At 44.7% G+C, this 20936-nt stretch overlaps 1 protein-coding gene across 1 annotated transcript in view; it reads right to left on the bottom strand.

Annotated features, from left to right (window-relative positions):
* Positions 1 to 20936, bottom strand: part of LOC126267787 (ecdysone-induced protein 78C) — a 659877-nt gene that overhangs the window by 162096 nt on the left and 476845 nt on the right. The window contains exon 2 of the mRNA XM_049973091.1: positions 1304 to 1428. Within this exon, the coding sequence (XP_049829048.1) occupies positions 1304 to 1428 (125 nt within the window). The remainder of the gene's footprint in view (positions 1 to 1303; positions 1429 to 20936) is intronic.

Raw genomic sequence — 20936 nt, 5'->3', positions numbered from 1 at the left:
TGTGATGCCAAATATACGTTTACATATTGTGTCCGTTTGCAGAGGATCGAGTGCTCGCAAACGGTGATCTAAGAGCCCAGTTCGTAGTTGGGAAAGTAGGAGCCGGAAGGTGAGGGTAATTGTGCGCTGCAGATCACTTGCGAAATCGAGTACTAAGCATCGGATTGTGTCAGTTAAATGCAAAGGAGCAACCCTGTCCTGCAGGAAGCCCCGCACCTATAGCCGTTGTGCTGAATTTACGGACGTTAAGGCAGCTACCAGAAGCTTCGCCGTGGATGGTAACCCATGCCAGCTACTCCCTGACCTCGGCACCGATACGATGAACGACGAGATCGTCTGCATAAGACAGTGCAACTGAATACATGGTAACCGAGAGATATCGCAGAGAGGCATTGACGAGACCACAGGGCAACGGTTCCATGGTGAATGCGTACAACAGTGCAGAGGGTGGGCAGCCTTGAGGCACTGATCGAGATGAGAGTGGTGAGACGGCCATTGGTATGCGAGACGTAGCTCCACGCAGGGGGCGCATTACGACGTCGACAGTAGCATCAGGGTATCCACTTCCGGGTAGTCGTGATCGAACCGATCGAATGCCTGGATGAAGTCCTGGCATGCGACGAGCATGAGCAAGACCGATTATGTCCTGATAGAGGGCAGTGCGGATGTTATTGGCACCTCCCAAAGAAGTTTGATCAGGGGAAATGACGTACAGAGCCGTCTAAGTCTGCAGCCAACAGCCGGGTAAAGATCTTTGTGTCACTGTTGGGTAACGTCAAGGGGCGGTAATAGCATATCCGTGAGGTACCCCAAGGCTTGTGGATGGGCATTAAGGATACCGTCTGGAATGGACTCGGAAGGTGGCATAAGGTCCTGACAAATTTTCGTTCACAGCGGCGGCAGGGGCGAAATGTCCGATAGAACTCCAGTGGGAGCCAGTCAGATCCAAGGGACCTGTTAGAGCCTACCTGGACAGCATAATGGACTTTGTCCTCTGTGATGTTAGCAAGCAGATGCATCGTCGCATCCACGAGAACCAAACCAAAGGAGAGCCTGGTGACCGCCAAAATGTTGGCAGGGTTGTGACGTTGTTCTGAGTACATCATAACATAATGTGCTTGGAGGGTAGACACTACATCCCGTTGGGTATCACAATTCCACCCGTCATCGGTCATAAGGACGTTAATCGAAATCCGCCGACGGTGGCGTCGTTCCGCTATGACGTGATACATAGACGGACGCTGCAAGGAGGCGAATGGTGGTTTCTGTGGACGTGGCAGGTAGGTAGAGTCTTGGCACTCACCTTGCATCCCTCGCAGGAGGTGACCCCGTAGTGGTAGCCGGACGCCTTGTCGCCGCACACCTTGCACGGCACGAACGACTTGGCCGGCGTCGAGCTGTTGGAGTCGGCCGCCGCGTACTGCTGCTCTGCGGACAGAGACGGGCACTCAGTCGCCGCGTTCCCGGCACGTCGGCGGGCGTGGCAGCACAGAGGAGATACACGTCCGGGCATGTTAGGTGCAAAACATACAAGTGGGAAGGACTACCAAGTCCAGCCAGCGCGTGCCAAACTCATGTACAGAGAGTCCCAAAAAGAATGACCCGATTTTATCTTGTAATAGTATTGAGACAAACTGAAACAGCGCTAGGTGTAATCGGCATGGTCTACAGTTTCAGAAAAAAAAAAACCGCTAGATGTCGCTACGAGCGCTGATCTGGAGCATGAACCCAGTCTCGTGCAGTATGGCGACCGCGCAACAAAAGGCGTATGGTGTTATTGAATTTTGTCCTACTCAATCAGTGATCGCAGTCCAGCGGGCGTTTCATATTCGATTTCGTGCTAAACGTTCCTCCCTTACCTCGTGACAATGATGAAGTAAAAACCAGAATATCAGCTGCTGTAGCTTCAGTGACAGAAGACACCTTACGATCAGTTTGGGATGAATTCGGCTATTGGCTAGATGTCGTCCGTGTAGCCAGTGGAGGAAATACTGAACATTTATGATGGACTTTTATAAACTTCTGTCTTTTCTGACTAATTCAGCATGCAATCTGTTGGTGTTAAGCCCTTCTTCCTAATAAATAATTCTATTTAAAAATCGGGTCATTCTTTTGGGACACCATGTACATCTTCATCTACAGCTATAACCCACAAGCCATCTTACGGTGTGTGATGGAGGATACCTCCTTTCCTTTCTATGTTCAATCGAGAATGGTGCTTGCGAAGAACGACATTCTCTCCATATGGGCCTTAATTAGTCGTATAAATAAAAAGGAGAATGTATTTTTGTTCTTGGCATTTCGGAGAACATTACCAGGTTCGTTTGAATAAAGCGAGCTGGAGAATGTACGTCCCCTGAGAATGATGTCAGCTTGAGTAAAAGGGTGACGGAAATTACTCAACGCGAAGAATACTCTCCGACTTTCTTTGAATAAAACTAGAGACGTTTCTTACAAGCGGAGGGCATTGTCCGCTTTTAGAAATGAGCTCTGTACCATTCTTCGACCTGAGTAAGTTCTATTGAGATTAAGTTTTAGCAAGGTTTCTTTTCTATCTTTTTTTAAAGGGAATGGTCCAAATACTGACCAGGGTCTAATATGGACTTATTGTTGCCTAATGACGAGCAGAGGCTGCAGCCTAGTGGCGGAAGTGTTAAATTGTTAGAGAGGGATCCAATTAGCGAAAGGGATCAATTCATCACCAGAAAACGAAGCATTCGGATGCAGTGGTATGGAACGCGTCATTTTACCATTTCCAGTGCCTTGGAACATTCTGTAGGTATGTTTATTAATTTTATGTACCATTAGTTGTTAAAGCAAGGCATTTATTGTTAACATCATCTTGTTACTGGTATTCCACAGCTCGTTTGACATTGTTATTTATTGTATAACGTATTTTTTCAATGAGCTGCTACCACTCTTAAGCGTTCTTACTCAACTGGTCTAAATACGGGCTACACAACCGGGTTTAAATATGAGGTAGCCCATATTCTGGCTGAATACCTACTTATCACGGAACAAAAATTCCATGGATATAGTAGAGCAGATTTGAGACGAATAGAACTTCAACTTTCAGTTAGAAATGGTTGTAAACACCTTTCATGTCACTTGATGCTGGCATTGCCTGGCTAGATCTTTTCCTGAATCGATACAAACATTGCTTATCATTTTCGAAACCACGTGGAACACCGATTGAAGGTCACGAGGCTACGAGAAAGAAAATATCCAAACCTTCTTTAACCTTTTAGAAGAAGCGTACCAAAAGCAGAAATTTACTGCAGAAAGAAAAGCAACGTGGATGAAACAGCTCGTTCAGTTGTAAAAAGCAAGATCCCATTATGTCCTGGGGAGAAAGGGTTAGAAGCAGGCAGCAGCATTGACTTCTGAGGAGAGAGATTCTACAGTGACAGATATTGCCTGCTTGTGCGCAGCTGAGCAGTTTCTTCCTCCTATAGTCATTTTTTCAAGAACGACCATGAGCCACTTTCTAATGAAAGATCTCCGCAGGGGTCGGTTGGCATCTATTTGGATGGGTGCAAAGTAATCTGTTTACAGAGTAGATTGCTCATTTCATTGCAAAAGCCAGCCGAAATAAGAGTCACCTGTTCTATTGACTTTAGGTGAGCTTTATACTCACGTACGGAGCACTAATATCATAACATGGCGGGAGCAAAAGATCTGACTACCATCCCTCTTCCTCCTTATTCCATCGGTCTCTGTATAAGACACTCATGGGCTCACTGAAAGCATATCAGTGAAGAAGGTAGACAAGTGATTCGATCCTCCCATCGCTGTTTCACACCATATGACATAATGGAGCTGTTTGGGAATGCACATCTCAGAGTCCAGGCTGGGGAAATTGCAGTGAGTGGATTGAAAGGAAGTGGAGTGTTTGCTTCGAACAAAGACGTATTTTCTGATTCTCATTTTCTAGGCTGAGAAATTGAAGTATAGAAGAGATGCAGTTCTAATACATCAAAGTCCCCAGGGATCACTCCTAACGTTATTGCCTTACCATCATATTCGATATCCGCAACTCTGCAGGTTCTTCCAGGAACATCAGTGCAGTTGAGAGCTTTTGAGATTGCTCCAGTTCCTGGCATAAGGAAATTAGCAGCAAATCGTGGTCGTAAGGCATTATGTTCGTGTATCTTTACTGGAACACCACAGCGTCGCGAATTCTATGTACATTTGGAGCAATCTGCTGTGGAGAAGGGTAAGAGGAACTTATTTTCCAGTGACAGTAGGGGCTGTAAAGGGAAAATCAATATTCCAATAGCAAAAACGCAGACAAATGAAAGACTTTCGAAAGTGAGACAACAGTCCTCAGATTCGGAGGACGATGACGCAACTCTGGAACGAGTTGAGCAGGACGACAGTGACCTGGAAATACCTCTAGGAGAATATCCAGGTGATGAGGATAAAAGCTGGAATTTTTGCGAGGATCTCTTCTCTGAGGACTGAATGAGATAACTTTGGGTGATGTGTTTAAAGGCAATATGTGGGTATACCGTGGTTGTGCACATTCTGAAATAGATACTTACAATTGCGACAGTTGCAAATAGGCAATTTTCTTTCATAAAATATTGTCATGTGTTTTTCTGTATTTTGAACCGTAAATACTTAGTTTGTTCATTTTACGTGTGTATGTTTAGCTTTCCCATTGCTGCTAAGGCTTTCTTAAAAGTAACGTTAATGCCTGACATATTGGTGTTCTTTTTATAGCTGTTTTATACCATTTTAGAAGTAGCTCATGTTTGGACCATACCGAGCAAAACGACCAATTTTCAGTCCTCAAAGATTAAGCCTTTACCTCGACTCTGTTTATTTTAACCTCATTGTTAGAAAGCCTACATGCTTCAGAATTTTCTTAGAGGTTGTGTATTTGAAACGTTCGACAACCTTGTCAGAATAAACTTTAATGAGAAGGTAGCCCGTATTTGGAGAATATCCTGTAAAACTATCAGAATTTGTATTGCTCCGAAGGTGTAAAGGCTATACACGGTGGTTATAATAAACTTTTGCTACTTGGGCCAGTGTAGACAGAGAACTATATACCTATGACGTCCAGCTTCATAGGAATGATGTTCAGACTGTTCGCTGTAAGATTTGCGTTGTTAGTAGTGTTAGTGTTGTGACTGCCGTTAGGCGTCAACACTGATGCCGCGACTAGGGGCCGAAACACAAGCACCAGTGTGCGTTATAGCTGCAGACGGGCAACATGCGCCTTGACAAGGTGTACATTGCTTTACTCGTAAAGCTGTTTTGTCGTAGCAACAGCAGTAGTGCTGATGCTCTTGGCGTGTTTCGACGCATTGAAGGAATACGGAGAGGTCCTCTTTCCGCATTGAGGCTGCAAAACACGATTCCTAAGTTAGAATTAACTGGCGATTTGCGAATTGCTCCTGGAAGAGACCGATGACCAATTGCTCCAAAAATTGTTGAGAAGAAGTTACTGTTACCATGACAGAGAATGATTGACGCGTGAGGTCACTCGGTTACTCCATAACACATTCCTAGGAAACCGAATCACTGACCGATCGTTCCAAACTCAGTGGCTGCCAAGATCACCATATTTCGACCTGTGTTATTTCTTTTTAACAATGAAATTCGTCAAACAGCCGTGCAATTGAGAAGCTATTTTATTTTCGCTACCAGTTTAGGTAATTCATTATGCCAACTTCAGGTCCCAAATCCAACTCTAAAATATAATCGATATTGGCACACTGGGGCCATAATTTCTGTATGTCGTGAGTTTACAAGTGCTTCCCTCGAAGACTTGACTTACAGTCAAGCGATTCCAGGCTGTCGTAGATGCCGATGGTTGTCATATTGAGTAAAGTCTGTTACCCTCTCACGTGGAAATTAAAATGTCTCTTTCAATGGCTTATTCGTTATTTCTCTTCCGAATGACTTTACAAATGTTTCCACAAAGTTTCATTGTCCTACAATCACTCGTTTTTCATGAGAAACCATCTGAAGTAGCGAAATTTTAATTATAACTACCCTGTATGTAATCAGATGAAATGCAGTGGTGAGAATCTGTAATTAGTACAGGTTTAATATGAATAAAACATTTATGGCTCCAGTATGTGGAAAAGAAAAATTAGTAGCTGGTTTCAAATGGCTCTGAGCACTATGGGACTTAACATCTATGGTCATCAGTCCCCTAGAACTTAGAACTACTTAAACCTAACTAACCTAAGGACATCACCCAACACCCAGCCATCACGAGGCAGAGAAAATCCCTGATCCCGCCGGGAATCGAACCCGGCGTGGGAAGCGAGAACGCTACCGCACGACCACGAGATGCGTAATGAAGCCGCACAGGCGCCTGTTCGAGCGAGTTGAATGAAATGTAAGACTACGTGTGTGTTCTCTGCCGGACGCGGCAGACGACACAAGCCGAGAGCTTTCTCGAGGAGGAGGAGGAAGATGAGAGAGAGAGAGAGAGAGAGAGAGAGAGAGAGAGAGGGAACTCCCTCGTCGGAGGATATGCTTCGAATTTTTTATTCATACGAAATTGAGAACTTTCTGAGAGAATATTCTTTTGCTCTGAGAATCTTCTCCGAAGACTGTTCTCTTTTTTATTCATTCGACCCAATGTGTGATTTTGTAGTCATGGTCTTTTCGCGATCTGTATATGGGAGGATATAATTACTTGCCCATCTCTTCTTGGGGGTGAAAAAACGCTCTCCGAATTTTATCCATAAACAGGTATGTCGCACAACGCTTCTCTTTTATTCCCTGCCATCTCCATAACGCTCTCTCCTTTACTGAAAGAGTCCGTGATGAAATGCACCGTTGTTCCTTGGATCATATCGATATCTTCTGTTAACCCTAGTCGGTGACGGTTTCGGATTGACAAGCACTGTTTAAAGAATCGGTATTAAGAGAGTTATGTACGCCAGTAATGTCGTTGATGAATTACAATTCCTTCAGATTCGTCCAGAGAACCTCAGACGAGCATCTACTTTTCCTATTTCTAGTTTAAGCTGATCAATTATTTCACTTCAGAAGCCTAATGAGGTAACTCGTTACAGCTGTGGGGAATGTGAAGATCTGAATTTTTGCCATCAGCTGTACAAATCTATTATTTATTTTCTGTTGCTTGCTATGAGACGTATCATCACAGGAAGAAAAAAAGTGTAAATTATGTGGACATGCTAACAAACTTTCGATTGTATAGCTTCCGATACTAACTCAAAATTGACTTCACTGTGATTAAACAGTACGATCATTAAGGTGGTTGCTGCCATTTTTTGCTAGATAGTGTAAATTACATTGAGGAGTTGTCACCACTGCTGTTGTTTACTTTTTTTACAGCGTTCCCTTGGTTGTAGGGTGTTCGTTAACAGTGATGACATATTTGCAAATACGGATTAGAGATTCCCAAATAAAATACAACTATGCAGATTACTTCTGACGGACTTGATATCTGAATTCAAACAGATTTCCTTTCACCGACTGTCGGTTTAACGGATCAACTGCATATATTAAAATGCTGTTTTGTTTTGCTTTGATTTATGTATGCAACCACCAACAATCGGGTCATACGCATTGTGGTAGCCGCAAGTGAAATATTGCTTGCGCGCTGCGCAAAAGTATGTATTGTGGTGCGAGCAGTTACCCCGTACCGCAATACTGCAGCTGATAGAATGTGTGCAGCACGCCGCTGGCTTACCTCATGTCACTGCCTTGCCTCTGCGTATTTAGGCTCAGTGTTCCATTTAAGTCACAAAGTTTTCTTCGTACCATCGAGCCTCGCCTTTCTTGAAAGTCTCCGCATTTAAAGCTGTACCTGCGACCATTTCCTGCCCGTCACTGAAAACTACTTTGAGGCAATCTGTGCGTTCTCAGCTGTGGCTATACGCGAGTTCTATCTGAGTGGATGATTTTAAAAGATGGCTCTTGCACAGATTGTATCATGTAAGACGTCTCATAGCATTTTATTTCCATAAATTCAATTAAACTAGAACTTTTCGCTGTGGCATCGCTTCCTTCCAGGCGTGCTAACATAAATTTCTTCTCAGTCTTCGTCAACTTATATAACAACTGAAAAATGCTCCTGTAGATGGGCAAATAAGGGTGAATAAACTCCTGTTTGACAGAATCTGCCTGAGAAATATGCTACCAGCTGTCGCATTCTACCTTCCTCAGAGCCTTTAAAATTTTCCCAAAAAATTTTGCAAGCGAGCATATTCGCGCTTTTTTTAACATGCAGCTCACGCCTACAGGCTTCGTCGCTCACGTCCATTATCACTGTAAGTCGCTCGTACCCATCCTCTCATACTTTCCATTCTCACTCACTGATTTAGCCAAACTCATTTTCGTTATCTCTTTGTGTCTCTCTGTCGTTGTCCCCTGTCTCAGAGCCTCAGCCTCCTTCGTTCTGTCCTACTACTACTGTCTCCTTTCGCTGGCACTGTCTGCTTCTTGCTCTATTTTACTGCTACTATCTCATTCAGTAGTTGGCACTGTTGCACTTTATTCTGTCACTATCTCCTTTCTTCCTCTTTGTAATTGTTTTAGACAGTCTCTATTATCACTCGCTCTCATTCATTTCCACTTTCACCTTCTCTTTATTCTTCTCCCACTGGCACTGTCTCATTCACTCTTTTTCTAGTTCTGTTAACTAAGTTCCACTATCTCTTTGTCCTCTTTCTCTCACATTGCCGTTTTCTCCTTCGCTCTTTCTATACCACAGCTATTGTCTAGTATCGCCAAATATTTATTACGTTTTTCGTCTCTTTCCCCCTGTCACTGTCTTCTCTCTCAGCATAAAAAAGCGCAGATACGTTCGAAAGCGAAAACTTTTGGTGGAGAGGATGGTAGGATGAGGCAGTTGGTAAAATACTTTTCAGTCAGAGTCTTTTCAGCAGGGGCACATTCGCATTTTTTGTGCTCCGATAACAGCATTTTTTCCGCTCGTTGTCTTCTTATCCCAGCTACAGCATGGCATATCACACGTAGGCAAAAAACTTTATGGGCTATTAAAATTTTGATAGCTTATTTAAGTGAAATTGAAATAAAGCAAAACTAATTTTACACCTCAGACAGGATTTTAAGTACACAAAAATTTTGCATGTGCTTCAGTACTACAACATGCGGTTTCCAGAGCCGTTCTAATGATAACGGAGATGCTTTACAGCATATTTTTCCGTGATACTTCACGTTATAAAATACGATTTCGCCTTACACCGTATTTTACGGGTATTATTTACTTGTGAAAGTAGGGTAATTTTGGCCTCTATACCTCGGAAACGGATAAAGATACCAAGAAATTTTTGAAGGTTGTCAGAAATCTGGATCTTAGGAATACATCATTAAAATTACAGCCCTTTACTGTCATAATTGTTTTGGAAACCACGACTTTGTTTTGGTACCCATAAATCATGTTTTAGGGGATTGCTCGATAATGGATAAAAAATTCAGAAAACGGGAAGATGGCACTTCCAGATGCCTAGAGAATATAAACTGATATTGGAGCAATTTGATGACGTTAGTTATTTAGTTATCCGCTGCTCACGGCGAAAAAAATGGTGGAAAACGCTATTTTCTGTTTTTCTCATAAACCACCTGTGAACTAAACGGTGTCTCCGTATGCTCCTTATGGCACCCCGTAGATCGCCTCCAATGCAAAAGGAACCAACAGATTTTCTCCATTTGCGTAAGCTGGAGGAAGTGTGTAATATTCAAACTTTGATCTTGTACTGTAGGATTGTTGCAGTAAGAAGATTCTTTCATTCGTATACAAATGGTCCCTAGCCTAAGGGCTATCCTAAGCACTTGACTCTATCTTTCTATTACCAATAAAACAGAAGGTATGAGCCCCGAAAAAGTTTCGTGCTTATGCGCAGCTTTGTGGAACATACTGGTAGTGCACTCAGACGGGTACTTACGCGATTGTTTACTTTGTACTGTAGCGAAAGAGGTTTCAAAAATAAACGTGATATTTAATATATCAACTACGTCACACCATACCACGTTGAATTTTGTTGTTAGAGATTTGGGAAGTTCAAATGGCTCTTAGCACTATGCGACTTAACTTCTGAGGTCATCAGTCGCCAAGAACTTAGAACTAATTAAACCTAACTAACCTAAGGACATCACACACATCCATGCCCGAGGCAGGAGTCGAACCTGCGACCGTAGCGCTCTCCCGGTTCCAGACTGTAGCGTCTAGAACCGCACGGCCACTCCGGCCGGCATTTGGGAAGTTTACTAGCGTTTACTAAGAAGAGTATACCAGGATTATCCCAGTTAGCTTCTACTAGAAAATGATGTGTGAGGTCTGTGCCACCCACAAGTTGTACCGTGCCCTTAAAATTCTTGGGCACCATGCAGTACTACTCGTTTTCCGTATCCGCTTCCCCCGTGTAAACTTGTTTCATCTCGTCAAAGACATGGGATACCTTCGCCAGTCCTAAGTCCCCTGCAAAATTGGATCCCAACACTTCACTTTATTCTGAACCCCTGAGAAATTTTGCCTTTATCACCAAGTCCCACTATCCTCAGAACTCCAAACACTTCACGTCTGTTGATGAGTTTCTGTATTTAGCGCAGCTGAAGACAGGGAATGGGTGGGCGGTAACAGAGATAACGGAAGAGTAAAATTGGAATACTCTTGGCAAACTAAGCAATCTTTTCCAAACTGAACCTTCGACATGTGTGACTTGGGTAGTTTCCAGTCACTATGTGTTATCAGTTCTGTCTTACGGCAGTGTGGAAAATCACTTAAAAACAGATGGCTGCTCGATGAGAAAATGAAAGATGCGTGATCGTATTTTGCAATCACAGAGAACACACAGGAAGGGGTTTTTGTATTTTTTTATATTTATGGTTCGTTAAGTTCAGAACTGAAACATCAGTTTCCCTAAGCAGTCAATGAAACTCCAAAACATTCTCCAGAAAAACGGCTATGGGGTTTTTCGAGCGCCTTTAATACCCTAAGGTTAGGTCGATTTTTCGACTGACGGTGTGAGTCTTTGGTAGAGTGGTCGCCTGCCACGGAGATGGCCTGGGTTGGATTGCCAGCCCTTGTAAATTTTTAAACAAAGATGTATGTTCCACGATCATTTCCGTGATATATTAAGACGGAAAAAATAATTTGAATTTTTTACCTAAAAGATCTTTACTAACAATATTTTATGAAAGATCTGCAATTAAGAAATTATATTAGAAATGAATACTACACGTTTGGATGCGATATAGAAATAGGAAGTCATACATTTTTCATAAGAATGATGTTTATTAATTAACGTATATTTGACGAATTTTTTATTTAAATGACATAGATAATGAACCCAGAACACGAACTAAGAAAAGCTAAGATCGCTAGTGAAGCATTTATTTCGATAATTCGTTCCGGTAAAGTTAAGTTACCATCTTCGGATCTTATGTTCTACAAATTCACATTGTCTCCCCCATCTGTGCTATTTATCGTGTCACATGACGAATGTGCATGCGAAGATAAAGTAAATCACTGTATATCGGCATGTCAAATTTAAAATAAACAATATATACAATCATAAGGACAGTGCGCCGAAGAGAAGTGCTCATGCTCACAAAACAGCTGACTATAAAAAGTATATAAAATGACAGAAGTATTCGAAATGAATCCACAAAAGATAATGACTGAAACGAGATTGAATGTAGCGATTACCAATCTCGAGCGCTTCCGATCTTTTTTCCTCCTTTATGTATTTTAAGCTTGACGACCTTTTCCGTAAAGCTTCCATCGGCCGGTAATCGAACCCAGTCCCCCGACGCCTCGTCCCGACCCCCGTACGTCGGAACCACCACAGCGTCACAATGCCTGTCGAAAATTCGATCTTAACGTTAGGGCGTTCGGAAACCTTCAAGGTTAATTTTCTCGAGGACTTTTGAGAGCTGCATCGAACTGCTTCGAGCAAATGGGTAACTCAGTCATGAACTCCACGTACAATAAACATAAAAAAGTACAAAAATCCCGTCTGCCGCGTGGTCTTCTTGTGAGAGAGAAAGAAAACAAATAAGTTGTCGGGGAACAAACTGAAATGGAAGCCGCAATGAAAATGAAATGGATGGGAGCATAAATTGTTACTAGATTTGTGTATAGCGGATGGGGAAAGGAAATACTTTGCTGGAGTATAAGAGGTACGAAAAGACTAAGGCTAGGGTCTAATGGAAGCTGGATAGTTGGCACCGGAAAACATGCATGTTAAGCATAGCAGCTGAAAACTTTTCCAAACTGTGCGTGTTGCTACAATAACAGCATAGAAAGAACGTGGGCTGACTACTCTCTTGTGGCGATGTGGCGAAGCTGCTGCGCGACAATTTGAGCGTGGCCGCGTCGTGCCGTACCCGCACACAATGGAGCAGCGCTGTCAAGGCTGAGAGCTGCGGCCGCACGCACGCACGCACCCACCCACGCCTCGCCATTGAATTGTAAACCGCGCCGGTGGCGGCGGCGGCCAAGGAACCGCGCGCTAGCGGCTCCTCGCATTCTCATGCTCTCCCTGTCTCGCGTCTGATCTGCTCTGCTCAGACCCACACTGCCGCACTGGTTCACAGGCGTCGAGAAGGCAAAGCTTCTCACTCTAAATCTGGACTTTTTGGCTTGTCGACCCATGCAACAACTGCTCGAAAGTAACGTGCTCCTCAAATAGCGTGAACACCTCTAACTAATTTATGAGCGTAACATGTCATAGGAACAACGACGTGTATGGCGTGATCTGTTACCAAAAAGTCTTCAATATAGATTAACGAGGCGTCCTGCGTTCGGGAAAGCGCTAGGTTTTTTTTTTTTTTTTTTTTTTTTTTTTTTTTGACTAAGCGTTACTAGTCGCGAATATGATTGCACGTGACGGTTATTCGCAATATTTCCTTGATTCAATTTTGCCCGAGAGTTCACGGACATCACTGCGGCACAAACTTTGCGGATGCCGGTTCTATTAAAAATTCAGTTATTTCATAACTCAAACATCGATTGCAAGCGAAAGAACTATGCCCAGCAGACTGTTTCAGAAGCATGGACTTTTGTTCACTTATACTAAACGGATAACCAGCCTATCTAACGGCTTCCAGGACCAAAAATTTGACCTTGTACCCCATAGAATTGTTGGCCGAATTTAAAAACTACTGGTTGAAAGGCGTAAGGTTTAATCCTAGCAATACCAACCCTTTTCGTACGACGCGCATTACCAAAGGGGTGGGGGAGGATTACTTTATGTCCACCTTGTTGTTGTTGTGGTCTTCAGTCCAGAGACTGGCTTGATGCAGCTCTCCATGCTACTCTATTCTGTGCAAGCTTATTCATCTCCCAGTACCTACTGAAACCTACATGCTTCTGAATCTACTTAGTGTATTCATCTCTTGGTCTCCCTCTACAATTTTTACCCTTCACGCTGCCGTCCAATAATAAATTGGTGATCCCTCGATGTCTCAGAACATGTCCTACCAATCGATCCCTTCTTCTAGTCAAGTTGAGCCACAAATTTCTCTTCTCCCAAATTCTATTCAATACCTCGGCATTAGTTACGTGATCTACCCATCTAATCTTCAGCATTCTTCTGTAGCACCACATTTCAAAAGCTTCTATTCTCCTCCTGTCCGAACTATTTATCGTCCATGTTTCACTTCCATACATGGCTACACTCCATACAAATACTTTCAGAAACGACTTCCTGACACTTAAATCTATACTCGATGTTAACAAATTTCTCTTCTTCAGAAACGATTTCCTTGCCATTGCCAATCTACATTTTATATCCTCTCTACTTCTACGATCATCAGTTATTTTGCTCCCCAAATAGCAAAACTCCTTTACTACTTTAAGCGTCTCATTTCCTAATCTAATATCCTCAGCATCACCCGATTTAATTCTACTACATCCATTATCCTCGTTGTGCTTTTGGTGATGTTCATCTTATATACTCCTTTCAAGAGACTGTCAATCCCTTTCAGCTGCTCTTCCAGGTCCTTTGCTGTCTCTGACAGAATTACAATGTCATCGGCGAACCTCAAAGTTTTTATTTCTTCCTCATGGATTTTAATTCTTACTCTGAATTTATCTTTTGTTTCCGTTACTGCTTGCTCAGTATACAGATTGAATAATATGCCCACCTTAAGAAAATAAAAAAAACAAATTCCTTAATTATAGTTGACTTAAATTAACAGTTCACTCTTTAGAGAGTTGCTACTATGTTAGTAGGATCCAGAACCTGAAAATACACTCCTGGAAATGGAAAAAAGAACACATTGACACCGGTGTGTCAGACCCACCATACTTGCTCCGGACACTGCGAGAGGGCTGTACACGCAATGATCACACGCACGGCACAGCGGACACACCAGGAACCGCGGTGTTGGCCTTAGAATGGCGCTAGCTGCGCAGCATTTGTGCACCGCCGCCGTCAGTGTCAGCCAGTTTGCCGTGGCATACGGAGCTCCATCGCAGTCTTTAACACTGGTAGCATGCCGCGACAGCGTGGACGTGAACCGTATGTGTAGTTGACGGACTTTGAGCGAGGGCGTATAGTGGGCATGCGAGAGGCCGGGTGGACGTACCGCCGAATTGCTCAACACGTGGGGCGTGAGGTCTCCACAGTACATCGATGTTGTCGCCAGTGGTCGGCGGAAGGTGCACGTGCCCGTCGACCTGAGACCGGACCGCAGCGACACACGGATGCACGCCAAGACCGTAGGATCCTACGCAGTGCCGTAAGGGACCGCACCGCCACTTCCCAGCAAATTAGGGACACTGTTGCTCCTGGGGTATCGGCGAGGACCATTCGCAACCGTCTCCATGAAGCTGGGCTACGGTCCCGCACACCGTTAGGCCGTCTTCCGCTCACGCCCCAACATCGTGCAGCCCGCCTCCAGTGGTGTCGCGACAGGCGTGAATGGAGGGACGAATGGAGACGTGTCGTCTTCAGCGATGAGAGTCGCTTCTGCCTTGGTGCCAATGATGGTCGTATGCGTGTTTGGCGCCGTGCAGGTGAGCGCCACAACCAGGACTGCCTCCGACCGAGGCACACAAGGCCAACACCCGGCATCATGGTGTGGGGAGCGGTCTCCTACACTGGCCGTACACCTCTGGTGATCGTCGAGGGGACACTGAATAGTGCACGGTGCATCCAAACCGTCATCGAACCCATCGTTCTACCATTCCTAGACCGGCAAGGGAACTTACTGTTCCAACAGGACAATGCACGTCCGCATGTATCCCGTGCCACCCAACGTGGTCTAGAAGGTGTAAGTCAACTACCCTGGCCAGCAAGATCTCCGGATCTGTCCCCCATTGAGCATGTTTGGGACTGGATGAAGCGTCGTCTCACACGGTCTGCACGTCCAGCACGACCGCTGGTCCAACTGAGGCGGCAGGTGGAAATGGCATGGGAAGCCGTTCCACAGGACTACATCCAGCATCTCTACGATCGTCTCCATGGGAGAATAGCAGCCTGTATTGCTGCGAAAGGTGGATATACACTGTACTAGTGCCGACATTGTGCATGCTCTGTTGCCTGTGTCTATGTGCCTGTGGTTCTGTCAGTGTGATCATGTGATGTATCTGACCCCAGGAATGTGTCAATAAAGTTTCCCCTTCCTGGGACAATGAATTCACGGTGTTCTTATTTCAATTTCCCGGAGTGTAGTAACGCGACATTGCTGCTCGCGTTGGTCGAGATCCAATGACTGTTAGCAGAATATGGAATCTGTGGGTTCTGGAGGGTAATACGAAACGACGTCCTGTATTCCAACGGCAATCGAGATGACAGGCATTTTATCCGCATGGCAATAATGGATCGTGCAGCCACGTCTCGACCCCTGAGCCAACAGACGGGGACATTTGCAAGACAACAACCATCTGCACGAACAGTTCGACGACGTTTGCAGGAGCATGGACTGTCAGCTCAAAGACCATGGTTGCGGGTACCCTTGACGCTGCATCACAGCCAATAGCGCCTGCGATGGTACTCAACGACGAACCTGGGTGCACGAATGGCAAAACGTCATTTTTTCGGATGAATCCACTTTCTTGTTGCAGCATCATGATGGTCGCACCCGTGTTTGGCGACATCGTGGCGAACGCATATTGGAAGCGTGTATTCGTCATCGCCATACTGGCGTATCACCTGGCGTGATAGTGTGGGGTGCCATTGGTTACACGTTTCGGTCACCTCTTGTTCGCACTGACGCCATTTTGAACAGTGGACGTTACATTTCAGATGTGTTACGACCGGTGTCTCTACCCTTCATTCGATCCCTGCGAAACCCTACATTTCAGCAGGGAAATACACGACCGCATGTAGCAGGTCATGTACGGGCCTTTCTGGATACACAAAATGTTCGACTGCTGCCGTGGCCAGCACAATCTCCAGATCTCTCACCAACTGAAACGTCTGGTCAATGGTGGCCGAGCAACTGGCTCGTCACAATACGCCAGTCACTATTCTTGATGAACTGTGGTATCGTGTTGAAGGTGCATGGGCAGCTGTACCCGTACACGGCATCCAAGCTCTGTTTGACTCAATGCCCAGGCGTATCAAGGCCATTATTACGGCCATAGGTGGTTGTTCTGGGTACTGATTTCTCAGGATCTATACACCCAAATTGCGTGAAAATGTAATCACCTGTCAGTTCTAGTATAAAATATTTGGCTGAGGAATACCCGTTTATCATTTGCATTTCTTCTTAGTGTAGCATTTTTATTGGCCAGTGGTGTATATTACCCAATTTTTGTGAAATTGTAATCATTTCTTTGCCTTTATATGTACATCACTTTTGTCAGTTTGCGTCACATTCGGGTATTTCCTTCGTGGTTCGTTTTTTTTCCCCTCTCAGAGTGTATATCACCCTAAATCACGAACGAACTGTCTGTTCAAAGAATCGATTCCTGGATCTGTACCTGAGACACGAGTACTGCTAGATGCCGCGTGTAACGGGAGCAACGCAGGCTCCGTTACGCTGCGAGCAGGCGCGCTACTCTGTGGGAAAGACGCCGCTCGTACGAGGAAGAATACAAAAAAGTGAGGCGAGCGGACGGGTAGATCGCCGCGGACCAAGCCTACGCGGCCTGCGTCGGCGGCGTGGCACCTTGTGCGGAAGCGCGCCGCATCGCACCTGTGGACACATGTGCGAGCGCAGACAGCCGCTCCGGAAAAGGGAGAAACACAGAGGCCGCGCAAAACAGAGCAACGTGACGGGCCGTAATGCGTCAGCGCGACAGGTTCAACGAACCGGCTGGCAGGAAGGCGATGGCGATGGCGATGGCGAAGGGAGGCGGAGCGATCCATTTCTTCGGTTTCCAGCAACTGGCCGGACAGGTATCCGAGCCTAGACGCGGCGCCGGCCAATGAACTTTCGCCGGCGCGATGCGGCCGCAGCCGGCGTAATATTCGCAGCCGGAGCGTAACGGTCCGCGCCATCGGCGGCCGGCCGTATTCTCGCCGCGGGCCGGCTCGTTAGCGCTATCTCGCCGCCGAGCGCCCTCACCGGCGGACAATGCGCTCGAAAATTGATCGGCGAGCCGAGTCCTTTTGTCGACCGCTCCTCCACCTGGAAGAGGCAGATGGATGCAGGGGGAGCGCCGAAAATGAAAGGTTTCGTCTCGCTGCGACTGAAAGTACGAAGGTGGACGGCGTGTGATTGAAGACGGAAAACTGACTCTTATATCAAAATATTATGAAAATTTACTCTCTGTATAGAAGGGATGTTGAGTCACAGAAGGGCACAACAAAGAGACTGCTGAATATGTGGAGGTTTCGGCCAAAAGGCCTTCTTCTAAAGAGCGCGCGCGTGCACACACACACACACGTGACTACTGTGTCTCGCCACCGATGTCGAATAATCTTGATCGGCTTCCGTCATCGGTGGCAGAGACAGTGGTCAAATGTATGTGAGTTGAAGTTGCGTGAATGTATGTGTGTGGACTACTTTAGACGAAGGCGGAAAGCTAACATGTGTAGCAGTCTTTTTGTATGCTTGTCTGCGACTAAACATCTCCTCTGTATGGTGAGTAGTAATCATTGCTCTTCATAATACTGTCATTATTCCATCCTGAATTTTCCGTTGTTTGAGTTTCACTCTTATGTCAATGATTTTTAGGCTACGTCTGTCTAACTGCAACCGAGTAAATGCAACTTTCGTTTTGTCAGACGTGTTTCACTTTTTTTTGTTTTTTTAGATATTTAGTGCTAATATGTGTTGATGATCGACATGTGTCTACTTGCTGTTATGGTGATATTCTTTCACTTACACCACTAAGAATTCTTAATTGTTTCAGTACCACATGCGCGGTGCAGTGTTCTGTTTCGTGCGGGGGGGGGGGGGGGGGGGGGTGATAGCCCCTGTCCCATGCCACCATCATCACAGCAACGTATAATGTGTCACAAACGCCTACGATAACAGTAATAATAATAATAATAAAAATCATCTACTTTTCGAAATTTCGTCCCTTGCCACGGCCGAGATTCTGAAAGTGGGTTGCATGTTCCAGCATTACATTATTTATTTTTAAGCTATTACAGCCGATTTTCCCTTGAATACCATAACCTTTGTTTTATTTGAAGCCATTTTGACTATTTTTCAACCGTGACTGTCTCAAGAAATATGTAAAGTTCTTTTTTTTTTTTAAATTACTGCTAACGGTCACAAACTTTGTCAACTGTTGTGTTACTTATTTATTTAGCGACATGTTTCGAGGGTTATACCTCATATTCAGGCTAAATTGCATTACAAAAACAACTTTACAATAAGGACCTAGCCGGCCGCGGTGGCCGAGCGGTTCTTGGTGCTCAGTCCGGAACCGCGCGTCTGCTACGGTCTCAAGTTGGAATCCTGCCTCGAGCATCGATGTGTGTGATCTCCTTAGGTTAGTCAGGTTTAAGTATTTGTAAGTTCTAGGGGACTGATAATCACAGATGTTAACTCCCATAGTGCTCAGAGCCATTTGAACTATTTGAATAAGGTCATAGCCGGCCGCGGTGGCCGTGCGGTTCTGGCGCTGCAGTCCGGAACCGCGGGACTGCTACGGTCGCAGGTTCGAATCCTGCCTCGGTTAGTTAGGTTTAAGTAGTTCTAAGTTCTAGGGGACTTATGACCTAAGATGTTGAGTCCCATAGTGCTCAGAGCCATTTGAATAAGGTCATACTATGTTATATAGTCTTTTCGTAAATGCTTTGGTCATCCTGTGAAACAGGAGAAATTTAGTAAGAGGCGATGTCGCTTTGGAAGCTGGACAGATATTTGCACGAAGATGTTTTGAAACGGTGACTCACTTTGCTCTTCTGGCACTGCAGTCTCGCTGTGAGTCACCGTTACAAAACATTTTCGTGCAAACATCAGTCCAGCTTCGAAAGTTACATCGTCTCTTACTAAGTTTCCTCTTCTTCCACAGGATGACCACAGCGTATACGAAAAGACTATGTAACATCAGTATGACCTTATTGTAAAGTTGGTTTTGTAATACCAGTTAGCCTGAAGATGAGGTATAACCCTCGAAACATGTCGCTAAATAAATAAGTACTACAATAGCTGACAAAGTTTGTGATTGGTAGCGGTAATTATAAAAAAAAAACCTTTACACACTGTTTTATTAGTGGAGATGTTCAAGTTACATACAGAAGTCAACAAATTAAGACATTAAACGTCTCTTTGACCATTAACTTCATTTTCTTGAACTTCAAATAATAACAATAATACTATTAACAATAGTAATTTGTTTGCATGAGTAGGAATTACGTAGTTTTAGGATGATTTCGAAAAGAAACTGCAATTCATAGAAATATTAGTCTCTCTATTTAACACCTTATGCATTTCACCAGGTATTCTTAATACACTGGTGTGCAAAAATTAAGGACGAAATTAATTTTCGCACGCTGTGCGACATAGCTCGACGAAGCTTGGACCATACATATAAAGAACTACTACAGTACAGTACTGAATGTAACTGAAAGAAATGTTCAATGAGACACCCACAAATGTCACTTTTCTTCAAAGACAATAATGACGCTGGAGTCACCCCAATTCATAATGGTCCCCTTTACATAACAAAAGACGGGACACGGTTCTTGACAGGGTGTGTGATCACCAACGAAGGCACTACATACTCTGCACGGCGCTCCCATGTTGACCACAACATTGTTAAGGAATTTTTGTGGTAGAGCGTTCCATTCCTCCACCACCGCGGTTGACAACGACAATGTTCCCGGCCGCATTACGTGTTCTCATGTCTCGCCTTATGAGGGTAAGTCCAGTGTTCTTGAACGCGATCGTTTTGATGGTCCGGGTGCTATGAAGTGGGGAGGCGTAACAATGAAAGGACGTGCTAATCTTCAAAGCGTCAAACACGGTACACTCGCTGCTCAGCGTTATTGTGACACCGTACTCATTCCTCATGGGGGTCAACGCAAGGGTGCCTTCTGCCCTGACTTCAATGTTCTTGATGACAAAGAGGGACCTGAATTATTCTACACAGAGTACGCGAAAGAACTTGCCCCCCTTCTAACAACCGTGTACCGCTAGTCTCTATAGGAACGGAAGATTCCAAATGATTGGAAAAGAGCACATGTAGTCCCAGTCTTCAACAAGGGTCGTCGAGCAGATGCGCAAAACTATAGACCTATATCTCTGACGTCGATCTGTTGTAGAATTTTAGAACATGTTTTTTGCTTGAGTATCTTATCGTTTTTGGAAACCCAGAATCTACTCTGTAGGAGTCAACATGGATTCCGGAAACAGCGATCGTGTGAGACCCAACTCGCTTTATTTGTTCATGAGATCCAGAAAATATTAGATACAGGCTCCCAAGTAGATGCTATTTTCCTTGATTTTCGGAAGGCGTTCGATACAGTTCAGCACTGTCGCCTGATAAACAAAGTAAGAGCCTACGGAATATCAGAGCAGCTGTGTGGCTGCATTGAAGAGTTTTTAGCAAACAGAACACAGCATGT

This window comes from Schistocerca gregaria, chromosome 4 (assembly GCF_023897955.1).
Source record: "Schistocerca gregaria isolate iqSchGreg1 chromosome 4, iqSchGreg1.2, whole genome shotgun sequence".
Taxonomy (NCBI): Eukaryota; Metazoa; Arthropoda; class Insecta; order Orthoptera; family Acrididae; genus Schistocerca; species Schistocerca gregaria.
This window is presented reverse-complemented; position numbering and strand designations above follow the sequence as displayed.